This window comes from Glycine max, chromosome 17 (assembly GCF_000004515.6).
Source record: "Glycine max cultivar Williams 82 chromosome 17, Glycine_max_v4.0, whole genome shotgun sequence".
Lineage (NCBI taxonomy): Eukaryota > Viridiplantae > Streptophyta > Magnoliopsida > Fabales > Fabaceae > Glycine > Glycine max.
The window spans coordinates 8,097,235-8,110,947 of record NC_038253.2 but is presented as its reverse complement, the minus strand read 5'-3'; the positions used below and the strand labels follow the sequence as shown (position 1 = coordinate 8,110,947).

At 28.0% G+C, this 13,713-nt stretch overlaps 1 protein-coding gene across 1 annotated transcript; it reads right to left on the bottom strand.

The window, feature by feature from the left end:
- Positions 1–8,998: 8,998 nt before the first annotated feature.
- LOC102665346 (spindle pole body component 110) lies at positions 8,999–11,548 on the bottom strand. Its single transcript, XM_006600641.3, has 3 exons — positions 11,256–11,548; positions 10,838–10,953; positions 8,999–10,622 (listed from the first exon to the last, which is right to left on the bottom strand). The coding sequence occupies exons 1-3, from the start codon at positions 11,350–11,352 to the stop codon at positions 9,222–9,224; spliced, it is 1,614 nt and encodes a 537-aa protein (XP_006600704.1). The 5' UTR covers positions 11,353–11,548; the 3' UTR covers positions 8,999–9,221.
- Positions 11,549–13,713: the final 2,165 nt, after the last annotated feature.

Here is a 13,713-nt window from a genome sequence, read left to right as displayed (position 1 = left end):
TTTAATTATTGTTTTAGTTTTATGTTTGAAATATATATATATATATATATATATATATATATATATATATATATATATTTTAGTCCCTAATTTTTTTTAAAAAAATTATATTAAGTATGTTGTTGATTTTTGAATTTTTTTTTTTAATCTCTAAACAAAATTTTAAATGTTTTAAGTCCTTAATGTTTTTGTTTGTTTGTGTTCTTAGTGGTTAAGTTTATGTTAATTAATGATGTGGTAGTCAAAGATAATGACACGTGTTAATTATTTTTATCATTGTAACCGTTCAGTTTCTTGGAGGTTTTAAATTACCAGAAAATGCTTAGGTAACTTGGTGAAAATATATTAAATGATTTATGGCGACTAATAACCGTCGGAAATTGCCTCCCTATGCATAAAAAACCTCCTCATATTCCAAAAACAAAACAAGAACATTTATACAGCGGTGGAGGACGAATCGTAATCTTTCGTTAACGTTCTTTTTCTTCCTGCGCCTCCTTGCATCTGCTTCAGAGGCCTTCCATCTTTTAGAGCAAAACGCACGATGAGAGGATAGGGAAGATAAATGATATAGTCGAAGAAATATGAATGGCGAATTTGATTGGGGTTAGGGAGCGAAATAATGGGTATAAATAATGGTGGGATTTATCATTAGGGAAGCAAACTAATGGGTATATCGAAAACCAAAACTGAAGCGAAGCTGGAAGCCATTGTTTTCTTCCCAACTTGGATTCAAGTTATGCCACTCACTGGAATCCCAACTTGGATTCAACTTAAATTTGCATGTGACATTTTTTTTTTTGATAATTGTGGAAAAGAGAAAAAAACAAAAGCAACAAAACAAAAACTACAATCTCAAAAACGTATCACAAATTGTAATCGGATCTTATTAAAGAAATTTAAAAATAGTCTAATAACGTGAAATACACTTTAACCAAAGTTTTTTTGGCGGTTAAAAACCCCCAGAAATAAACCGCCGAAAAATGTTTTAGAATAGTTAAAAATTAACTGCCAACTCAACACATACTGACCAAACACGAAAAACCAGAGGTAAACATTAAGGACTAAAACCTGTAAAAACAATTTCAAGAACTAAAAATGAAAAGTTAATCCTATTTATTTTAATCTCTAACTAATAAATTAATATTTTTAGTGATTTTTAACTGTCATAAGTTAATTTTATTTTTTAATCACTTGAATTTATATTTTAAAATTAATTAAAAATGTTAAAAATTATCACAAATTAAAAACCCACCATAAAATGTCAATTTTATTATATCAGAGATTAAAAAATAATTTATCAAAATTCAGGAATTTAAAAAAATTAAGGACTAAAACAGTTTTAAATATAATTCTATAAATAATTATATATAACCTTAAATATCATCAAGGAATAATTTAATTAATTAAAATGTAAAAATAAAAATAAATGTAAACAAAATTAAAAATTAGATACAAAATTACAATTTTTAAAAAAATAAGAGACAAACCACACTAGTGTTATATATATATATATATATATATATTGGTTCATTTTAAATATTAAACATAACCACACTAGCTAGTGTGACAAACCAGGGACAATCTACGTTCCCCCGGGCGACATTTTAGATCAGTAATTTTACTATATTTGTTTAATAAGAGTAATTTTACCATAAACCATTATAATTCAATAACCGTAAAATATTGTTGGTACATGCGTGCAATGCGATCTACAATACATTAAATCAAAATTATCCATGCTGTGACCGTTAAATGAATCAAATCCACGGGAATTTAACTTCGTATTTCATAAAAATAGTATTTTATACTAGTGATATTTAAATTAAATAGGTATTATAAATTATAATGATTCTAAAAATTGAATGAAATGAAATTAAATTGCAAAATGGTTAGTCGAGCAAGTAAAATCATCTCTTTTTTAAAATTTATATGAGTTTTGAAACTTTTATTTTTACGGAAGTTTTGAAACTTGAAAGTGATGTTTATGCCCTTTTTTATAATGTTAAATTATAATGTTTTTTTTTAATTAGACGCTTAGTTGAATTTTTAATTCATTAAGTTATTATGCATATGTAAATCCTCAAACGTATATATCAAAGTTCAAAGCTAAAATTTGGTTTTTTCTTTTATTTTTTTTAAGTCTTGTTAACACATGTCACAAATCTTCTTGATTAATTTTAATATAAAAAATAAAACTCTCTTCAAATTTGTATTTTCTTCGTTGAGTTATATTTGAAAGGAGAAAAGGATTTTAAACTTTTGGTAGAGTTATTCTACGTTTAACACTTAATATGAAGGGAACTTATAAATTTATTATTTTTTACCATATACGTTTAGTGTTTATTTTTATTCATATCTACTATTTATTAAATTTAATTATTTTCCAGTAAAAAAATATTTTAATTTCTGATATTGATAATTTTTTGTTACAAATCAAAATAAGCCTTTTGAATTTGTTAACAACATCATACTTGGCCCCCAATAAATTAACGTTGGCTTTGCCCCTGGTGACAACAACATCCTTCAAGTAACATTTAAATAATCCAGATTCCTCTTTTTCACGAGCTGTATAAAAATTGCAACTGTGTTTTAGAATAATCCACACATTCAAATAAACTCATGTCATCCTTTTCACAAAAAGTACGTGGAAGCGGAATGTATGCCGTATGTGCTTAATCTATTAAATTAAGTTTTAGTTTTATTATTATTCCAAATTTCCAATCTTAAGTGGTGAAATAAATTGCAATTGATGTCTCCTTCACAGTTGTTGTTGGATTAGTTCTTTATATATATTGTCCCGTCGCTAAGGCTAACAAGAGATCAATCTCTCCAATAACTAATTGCTTTCTAAAACTCATAAATAAAGGGGTCATTTTCATTTCATTGTCACTTTTCAAGAGGTTAATGAAATTCTTATTTGACATTTTGGCCATCGTTGAATAAAGCATTACTAATCATCATGAGTGGTTGGTGAGTAACGACGAACGTGCCGACGGCCTCCATCACATTAATATTCTTGGATTTGGCTTTACGGCAAAGTTTATTATATACAGCAATATTGGAGTGAGAATGAGGACCATCTGATATCCATTTATGCATTTTAGCCTTTGGATAATTATATGAAAATCTTATATTATGGATGTCAGATTGCTAGGTCAATATATGTTGGATTGTTCTTATCATTATGATGCTTCTGTAGAGATCATCTTGCCCAGTTTCTTAACCAAAATATAAAATCAGAGTCAAACTATATGTAACAATCATTATGGATTGTCTTCTCAAATACTAGTATTTTAACTTGTACATTGCAATAAAAATTTAATTAATTCTCATCTAAACTATGAATTTGACTAAGTGAGTAATTTTTAATTAATCCCTGACTAGCTAGAGGCTAGAGCTCACACTCATTCTTCCACCTCTAACCACAGTTAAAAGATATGAGTATATTTCATCCTCTTGCTTTAAAAAGCAAAATAAAATAAAATTCTCCAATTTTTCGTTTTTTTCTTCTTGGTTATTACTTCATGTGTTTCTAAATATATGATTTTTTTTAGTTTTATTTGTCTTTTTTTATAAGATTTTTTTTTCAAGTTATCTTTTACATTAATTATTTTTTACTCAAATATCATTTATTATTTTACCATAAATTTTATATATTTAAAATATAAATATATTATTTCTCTTATTAGGGATTGAATAAGAAAACTAATAAACATTAATCAATTAGGTGTAAAAGCAATTAAATGAAAAAAGAGAAATTATGAGTCACAATAAACTTAAGGGTTAATTTTAGTAAAATAATATAAATTGTTAACAAATTTAATATTAACCAATTTTTTTTTATATTTAGGTAAAGAATGAGTATCACTTGTTGTAAGCTAGCTTCAATTGGAAATATGGCTTGCAAGCAAGCATACTTGTAAAATTCGGTTTGGTCCGGTTAGACAAACCGGTTCAATTGGGACCCAGTGGCCTAACCAAGTGGGTTTTACTATTGGATTAATTACACAATTGACTCCGGATGACTCGGTCAAACTCATCCGGTTAGGTTATCGGATCCTAGTTGGACCGGACCGACCCGGTCAATTTTACAAAAAAATAATAATAATAAACCACCTCTATGATGTCGTTTTTGATGTTTCATTATTATTAATTGTTATTTTAAATTTTAGAATATAAAAAAAATTTTCTTACTCAAATAATATTAGTTATATACTTATATATAATAGATATATATAATATTAAATTTTTAATATATATCTGATCAAACCAAATCAATTATTAACCCATCAATTATATCACTGACCCAGTATCTCAATTAAATCAATAATCAAACTGAATTTCAGAGCTATATAAGCAAGTGCCATATCTATCTGAAAGCACCCAACTTGTAATAATGTGTAAAGGCTAAATTATTTTGTTACACAATCAGTTTTATCCTCATCTTGATTAAGGAATTTATGGTTTTCACTAATCAAAGCCATAAGACAAAACATCTATTGACCAAACAGCGCATTCCTAATTAACCCCACCGCCTATAATTATCATCATAATCAAGTGAACTTACTAGCATTAATTTGATAACATGTCATTTAATTATGTAGTTCTTTTTCCACTTTCTCTGTTGTTTCAAACATACATATTCGATATTCACCAAAAAAAAAAAACAAAACAAAACATACATATTCGTCACCCATTTCATCACAAACAAGGTGCGAATTTTCAAATGGTTCGAAGAAGCAAAATCTGATTAGTGAGCCTCCAAGCAGGTCAACCATTCTGGTCCTAACCAAACTTTAGTACCAAACCGAGCAGCGTTCTTCCCATGAATCATGTGTACTTTTAAGAAAAATGTAACAAACACATTATTTAATACACTTATTATTAATAATTTAAAAATATAAAATTATGAGTCTCATTCCATATTTAATGAATCATACTTATATTTTGGTAATTCTCAACAAATTCCAGCCAAAATAATAGAGAGCGTGTTATAATACTCCTCTAATCATATATAAATAATTGAATTACGTGTTTGACAAAAGTTTCACGCTATCAATATATAGTTTCTTTAGCAGAGTTTTTAATTTATTATTTTCAAAGAATCAAGTAACCCACAAATATTATCAGAAAAGCATTTTCTTGGTCAAAATTCACGTTGGATATATTGGTACATGAATATTTATTTTCTTACGATAAACAATCTTGGTCGGCTCACGTGCATAAGAATTTAGATCAACTGGATTCCCTGAAGGAAAAATATGCGTCGTACCTTTGATGTTCAACAGCATCAAAAGAAGTAGATGCTTTTTGATAAAGAGTGTTTATAAATTGGATTAGATCGATAATAAGTGGAAAATTATTCAATTTGATTACTTCAGTTTGTTTTTATTATCAATTAATCATTTTGTTTTTAAATTATATTTAATCCAATCTAATTTATTTTGATTTGGATTGTATTAATTTTGTTTTAAGAAATAGTCTACAAATATTGAAATAAACAATGCAATATACAAATTAATTCACTTTTCATATAAAAACTCATAACGAAGTTCAATGTATACATTTAAATTGTAAGTCATAAACCTTTCAAAGAACAAACACAAAATACTAGATAATAACTTTTTTAGTTCATACAAGTTCTTGAATATATGACCATGTAATTGCTTATTGAATAATCTTGAATACACAACAAAATAAATTCAAATATGATTGATTTTCAAAAAAAATATTCAATCCAATATATTTATAAATAAATAAATTATTTTGTCAACTCAGTTATTATTATCATATTATTAATGGTGAAATTTGTGTTTATTTTTGTTAACAAACATGATTTTATAGTATATTTTAAAAAAGAGACAGTTCTTTTTTTCTTTTATTACTGTATAATTAATTAAAAAAATTATATTTTGACACTTATTTAAAATAGTTTATTAAGGACTAATTTTTAAGAAAATAATGACGCTAAAAGAAATCCTTCAGTATTTATCTTTTTGATTAAAGTGAAAAAGATAAATATTAATCAAGTAGATTAAGTCCAGCAGTAATTTGAATTTTACAAGAATTCATCCAACTTCAGTATTAGATTTTTAATTCATAAAAGTCAAGTATAAACGGCATTTCATTCTTTTTCTTCTTTTTAGTGTCGTCAATAAATTTTGAATCGACAATTATAACTTTCAAAATTAAAAAACTGTTATTTTTTTAGATGTCCCTTGTGGAAAAGTGCAAGAAAATGCTAACTATTTTTAAAGTATAACTGTTAATAGTTGCGCTTTCATTTTTTAATTTTGAAACATGCTTTTCCATAATTCTTTGTAAGTCTTGAATTTAAAATAACTATTTGTATTAAATCATTCAAACTCAAGTCATATCCAATTATATTTCAATGACTTGCAATCCACCGATCACCAGTGTTTTCATTTTTTTATTTTATTTTATCGTGAGTGGTTATTGATAAATAATCACTGACCATTAAAACAAAAGAAAATCATTGTACATGATATCCGGTAATATCAACAGCATGATCAATAGATCTACCTTCAATTTAATCATATTGACGGTTAAAAATATAGATAAAAGGGATTTTGAATGTAATATATAATGTTGGTCAATAAGTAATGATTATAATAAAATTTAACATTATTATTTATTTTCTGGAATTCTTAGCTAGTATGTCATTTTGTTAGCAGTGAAATCTACACCTTTTTTTTTTAATAAACATAATCTCATATTATATTAGAAGAAAGAGACCATTTTTCTTTTTTTCTATCACCATATAATTAATCAAGAGACTATATTTTGACACTTAGTTAAAATAATTTATTGAAAGATTAATTTTAATACTTTATCGAAAATCATTTTTTAACGGTAAAAAAACAATGATACTAACACATATATAAAAGGGAGAAGAGACACATGTAACACCTAATTGATGTGGCTCGAGATCATAGATCTAAAACAAAAGAGGAGTACCATAAAAGTAGTAGCTCAGAGTGTAATTGATTGATTTTAAAAAAATACAATGATTATGTGTAAGCACTTATTTATAGAGTTTATTTCTAACAAACTAAAAATCTTAACAATCAATGTATTATTACAACTTAACTAGTGAAGTAATAGAATTTGAGTTCTAAATAAACAATTATAAAGAGAATTTAATCTGTTATAGTAATTTTATATGATTCAGACACAAATGCCTTCTAAGAAAGACATTTGTGATCTATAAAAAAATAGATAATACCATACATTCCCACACGTGCAATGTAGTATTTATTGCATTAAATTGTTGGCCTTGCAAATGAAAAATAGCATGCGTACACGTCTAACCATGTCATGTCCCCTCTTCTTTTTTTTTTTTTACTGCAGTATGGTATATCTTTTTATTTCCTTCTAAAAACAAAGCATATAGACGAAATGGGTACTTCTATAAAAGTTTGAAAAATATATTAGCTCCGGGCATTCATTAAATACGTTAATAGACAAATATTGAGTTCAAGATTTTTCCCCCTCTTTCGGGAACAATCTACTTTGAACTTTGAAGAGTGAAATCTGAAATGTCGTAGAAAACTATAGATGAATGCAGAAATTGATTAAACTGGTCTATTATGTGCAGTTGACCAGCACACGCTTGTGGAAATTGAAAACAAAAAGTCCATGTATTGCAACATGCCGCTTATTTTGCCTTTCCTTGTCAAATAGGGACCCAAGACGAGGAATGCAAAGCGTGTCTTTTAACAGTATATGCTATATTTCATCTCAGGAATCTAGCGTCCCACAAATACTAATACATCGAAAACAACTTTAGATTTTTCTTTGGACAATTCTACGTGGGTAAGACATCCCAAACTCGAAACTTAGACCTACATGAGATCAAATGGCTATCATGAGATTGGAACCTAGAACAGATTCTAGATTCAATATATCATTAAAAAGAACAAAAATAAAGCATTTGCAGGTCACTTTACCAGGAAAATGAAATGCATTAATAATTCTTTTCACTGTGTAACTCTATTTTTAAGAATGTCTAAGATAATTTTCCATCATTCCAATATTCATGGGTGGTACTTTTTTTTGGGAGGGGACGGGATATTAAGGATGTTAAGTGCTCCCATTAACTAGGCCATCACAGTTCGGCCATGAGAACTGAGCCCAACCGTTCTAATAAGTTATTTTTTATTATTGGGCCAACTAAACCCAAACTAGGCAATTGCTTCTTGCACTCTCCAAATTACTTCGTGTACTTCTCATATTACTTCTGAAATGATCATTCTAGAAGCAATATGGGAAGGGAAGGAAGCAATTCCGGAAGTACAGAAATAAACAACCCCCAAACCAGCTCTCATCATCAACATTCTTGTGTTTCCAAACCACACCTGAAGCAATTGGATCATAGCCGCGGAGACCTTTTGGGATAATTGTAACACACCCAGAAACAAAAATAATAAGAAATGTTAATGATATTCTCTTTGATATTCCACTAACTAAAATTTATTAAAAATTTTCAATTTTTATATGTCTCACTTCTAAATCACGAGAGAAAACTTAAGTGAACTAACTAACCAAAATTGGTGATTTTCAATGAATTTCAATCAATTATAGAGTGTTAGAAAGAAAATGTCACGGAGAATGTCTCTAACATTTCTCACAGCAATTACTAGACCCATAAAAAAGAAAAACGAATAGAACTGATTGAAAAAAAATTGTATCTGTGTAATATTACACAAACAAAAACCATGTTTCAATACTGAATAGTGAGAATAAATAAATGATATCATGTACAAATAATGTAGAAAAGAGTTTGATTAATAAACTATAGGTTCCATAGTTATAGTAAAAAAAATTGCATTAGTCCGTTAGTAATTAAATGCACTATGATCGGCCTAGTGGTGAGAGATTTATATAGTTTGCAAGAAGTTTTAAGTTTTATGTCCGTTGTCGTCATCTAAAAAAAGGCTTGCAATTGAATAAAAATATATATATTTGTATAATCTTTTAGAATCACCAAACGAGTGCATGCATCTTTCAATGTGTACTATTGCCAGAATCAGAACCATCAATCTCGTATCATTGTTCATACATAGTACTATATTCGGATAAGAATAATGCAATATAAAATAAGACCAAACCTGATATCATCTCTAGATACAACAACTATTGCAGGAACACTAAGTAAATGTAATTAACAGGTAATAACTTACATGTGAGCTGAACTTTCACATTTTCATATTCAGAACCTTACCTAAGGGCTGGTAGGTTCCAGGTGTTCCATATGATGTGGAAGGACTAAATGGTTTAGGGGTAGATTCCTCCCTAAGTGCAGTAAGTGCAGCCCTCCTTCTCTGCCTATGTTCCCTGTGTCTCCTTATTTTGTCCTCTAATGCTGCTTTAGCATTCTCAGCAAACTCAGCCCTGCTTAGAGCCTGTTCTGCACGTGCCCTCAACTCAGAAATTTTCACTAATGCATTTTCCAGCTCCCTTTTCATCAATGCTAACTCTGAAAATCTTCCAACTTCCCCTACCGATCCTTGAACTTCATTTCTCTTCTCAACTAAGGATTTGCTTGTGACACTGTCATTGTTATTCTCACTATTTTGCTCTTCAGCTTCTGCCTTTGACCGATCAGCTTTGGAAACTTCAGTAACATGTCCATTCTTGTGAGCCAACCTATGTTCCTGAAGCTGAGATTTGAGCAATGCAATTTCCACCTGTGCTTCAATGTCACTCTCCTTGTTCATGTTTAGGGCTGCTTTAGTCTCATGTAACTCACTTTTGAGTGATTCAGTAGTAATATTCAAGGAATTTCTTTCTTCCTTTGCAATAGTAAGCTCTTGTTTTAACTTACTCAATTCCATTTCTAGTCTCTCAATGTACACAGATTGGTCCATGGTCTTTCTCTCCTTTAGTTCCATGACCAGTGTTTCATTAGCTTGCATAGGTTCCAAAGGAAGAGAACCAACCAGTGTAGACTTATCCATTGGTTGATTTTGTAATCCTTGTAGCATTTCTACATGCTTTCTCATATCTTTTAACTGTTGTTCTAATTGAGCAGTAGCTTTTGTTGCTAACTCAATTTTCTCATCCTTCTCAGACAATATAGCTAACTTCTCTTTCTCAAATTCAATGGCAGCTAGTTTTGAATCGTAAATAACTTCATTGAGCTCCTTCACTTGCTGCAGGAGTTCTTCTTTCTGTTCCTTTTCGGCCTCCAAGGCAGATTCCATTTGTTTTGCATTTTTCAAAGCGTTCAGTTCTAAATCTCTAGCAGCAACAAGTTTTGTTTCTTTGTTAAGAAGCTCCCTTTGTGTGGCCTTCAATTCACTTAAAACATGTGAAAGCTGGTCCCGGACCTTTGCAGTCTCCAAATTCTGATCAGCCATCTCTTTCACCTTGGACTCTAGTTCATCTTTAAGAGCCTTGCAATCTGAACATTCATTCATGTTCTTGTTTCTTTCGAGGTCAGATTTCTTCAGCAGGGTAGACAACTCATTAATCATCTTTTGGTTGTGCTCCAGCTTAAGAAGTGATTGCATGTGTGCAGCATGCTTTGCTTCTAATTGTACTTTGCAGTTGGCCAATTCCTTGGTCAACTCCTCAAATTCTTTTTCACATTCACTCTGACCAACAAAATAATAAAGGAAAATCATGAATTAAGATATCGATATCTCATGAAAATTACACTGATATTAATGGATCAAATCTACATGAGTGAATGAGACTGATAATTAAACGTCATAATGTCAAGTGTATATATAGATACTGTATTTTGTATAGGAAACTAAATTAAGATACTCTAACATCCGTTTAAAACTCTGTTCTGTACTTATCTTACCTTACTCCTCGCAGTTTGATATTTCTTCTGATCACTTTTATCTCCAAACAAAGAAACGGCATTCCGGACCGGTTCAATTGATTTAGTATCTATCTCACTACCCATGATTTTGCAAACTGAACGTAGGAGAAAAAAAAATACAAGAAGTGATATTAAAAAAGACACATATGTTGCAGATATGCCGTCAAACATGGTAAACATCGAGAGCATCAAACAACTAGGAAATTAAACATGAACTTAAAAACAACTTAATGGTATGTCTCTATGACTCTATTTTATATGCAGATGGGTAAAAGATCAATTATATGTTTAGAAGTAATATGTAAGATACATGCATAAAAAACAATGTACGTGATGTGGAAAAATGTAAGGTCCTGTGGTAAAAATAAGAGAAGTATGAGAGAAGATAAGCAGATACCTGACTCGGGGGTAGGACTACGAGGTAAGGTTGCAAGAAAAATGAGAAGAAAAAGGCAGAGAGAAGATAGGATGAAGTTGAAGGGAGACAAAAACATGAAAGTTAACTTGTCATGTTGGAAATTGTATTAATGGGGATTAGCATTGCTGCGGATAACACAATGCAGTGAACTTGTCATGGAGCATGGCCGTCGAAGAATTATTCCTCTTTGGTTCTTGGAATCTTCGGGTAGAAGGAAAAAAATCGTTGGTTTATGCTGTGGCCATCTGAATTTCTACACTATTTTTATCGTCTCTATGGCTCACGTGCTATTGTGAAATGTATATGGACTATATGGAGTGTGGGACGAGTGTAGTTTGTACTGTGTAGCATTCCTTTCAATCCTTTGTTTGTCCGTGATTAAAGCCCAGTATTAATTAGTTTTATGAAATAATTTTTAAACTATTAATATGTTAATTATAAAAATTATTAATTTAATCATAATATTTGATTAACTGATAAAACTGTAATTATTAATTAAGTATTTTTGTTACAAATTAAAACAAGAGTGATTTTAATATAACATTAATTAGATTTTTTTAATATGAATTATTTTAAAAGTAAATAAACTTATCCTTGCGTGTAAAATAGGTTGTGAATTTGTTTATATCTTTTGTTAAATAATTTTTTTCATAGCTTAGATAGATCATTTGATAAGCGAATTCATCGTTTAAGATGGTTAACCAACATGTTAACTAATCGATTAAGATTATATATGGTTTTTTTTTCTTGTGCCCTACCTCGTGAGAAAATGATTTATAACTCAGTTTTTTTATAACTTTTATAAGGGCTAAAATAATTTATTGCATATTCCTTCTAGATAATCAGAAAACGAGAATAATTATATAGAATGAGAAAATGAGAAGATTTGTTATTTTAAAAATCATAATGTCTATATTGGAACGGTATGTTTGAGTATTTAAATTATTTTATCATTTGAATGCCATTCAACAAGTAATGCATTATTCATTAGTTGTTCATGAAATATATACCCTTCTTTTTTAAAAAATTGTAAATTAACGTGATTTAATTATTCTATTTTGTCTAGACCTATAACCATTTTTTTTATGAAAAGTAATCATTTTTTAAAGTTCCTTTTTTTTTACAGCAATCATTTTCTAAAGTTAGGATAATTTAAAACATGGCAAAACTTATTTTTATAGTGATGTTATCTTTATAAACAAATAAGAATCCAATATAAAATTTTCTTTAAAAAAATCATATATATCATAACTAAATCAACTACCTTTTAGTTTTTAACAGATTTATTTTGCCCTATCATTCACCTAAAATAACTAACCAACTTTTTTTTTGACAGACAAATAACAAACCAACTAATATTTTACATTGTGCATTGTTTAAAATAAATATTTCTTTTATATAAATTGTATTTTAGCCTATACATTCTATAAGATAAATTTTTATTTATATAAATAAAATTTATAATTTTTTAATATAAAAATAATTTTTAAATATACAAATTATATTATAGCTAAATTTTGTAATAAATAAATATTTTTTGAATATATAAATTATGTTTTACCGATATTACCTTAGTTAAAGTGGAATTGGATTCATATCTTCAAAATAATATTTTAAGTTTGAGTGTTGTAAATGAAAAAAAAAATGTCATTGAAAGAAAAAATCTTACAAGGATAGCCAACTAAGTTTCTGAAGAAAATTCATTATCGGTAAAATTAATGAATATTTTATATCTATAACATTGTAATCCAAAAAATATAAATTATATTTTAGATTTATAATAAATAATTTATATCATAATACAAAATTATTTTAAATTATTGATACTTTGTTTTAAAAAATATTTAAAAAGTTCAAAATAAAGAAAAAAAAAGTTACATTTAAAGATATATACAATCAACATATGAGATTTGTATAAGATATATGACTTAATGAGGTTAGTATAATTCTTAAAACTGCTATTGTTAAAATAAAAAAAAAACCCTTAAAATGCCCTTACTCAAGGTTAGGATTCATATTTCTATTATAGGAGTATATTAAATTTATAACAATTTTTTTAAATATACAAATTATTTTATAAATAAAAATCTTTGAATTCTTTAAAATGTCCTCATTCATTTTTTAAACGTCCTCTAAAGTTCAACTTGCATTTGAGAGGATAAAGTACATACATCATAACCATTCATAATAAGTTGATCAAATCGTTAGACCAAAATATTATTTTGATCCATTATGTTTTTGTATTTTTTTGTTTTGTATTTCACATTTTAAAAATTTTCATTTTAATTCTTTATATTTACATATGAACTTAAAATAATCCTTAATTTTGTCTACTAAATGAAGATATAATGTTAATTTTATTATATTTTCTTCATTAATTTTTTGAAAAATATTATTTATTAAAAGTTAAATATTTAATCAATTACAAAGAAAGAAG

Coding starts and splice junctions, on each gene's coding strand:
- LOC102665346 (XM_006600641.3), bottom strand. CDS start 11,352: ATGTTTTTGTCTCCCTTCAACTTCATCCTATCTTCTCTCTGCCTTTTT. Junction 10,954..11,255: donor TAGTCCTACCCCCGAGTCAG/GTATCTGCTTAT, acceptor TCCTACGTTCAG/TTTGCAAAATCATGGGTAGT. Junction 10,623..10,837: donor ATCAAACTGCGAGGAGTAAG/GTAAGATAAGTA, acceptor TTTGTTGGTCAG/AGTGAATGTGAAAAAGAATT.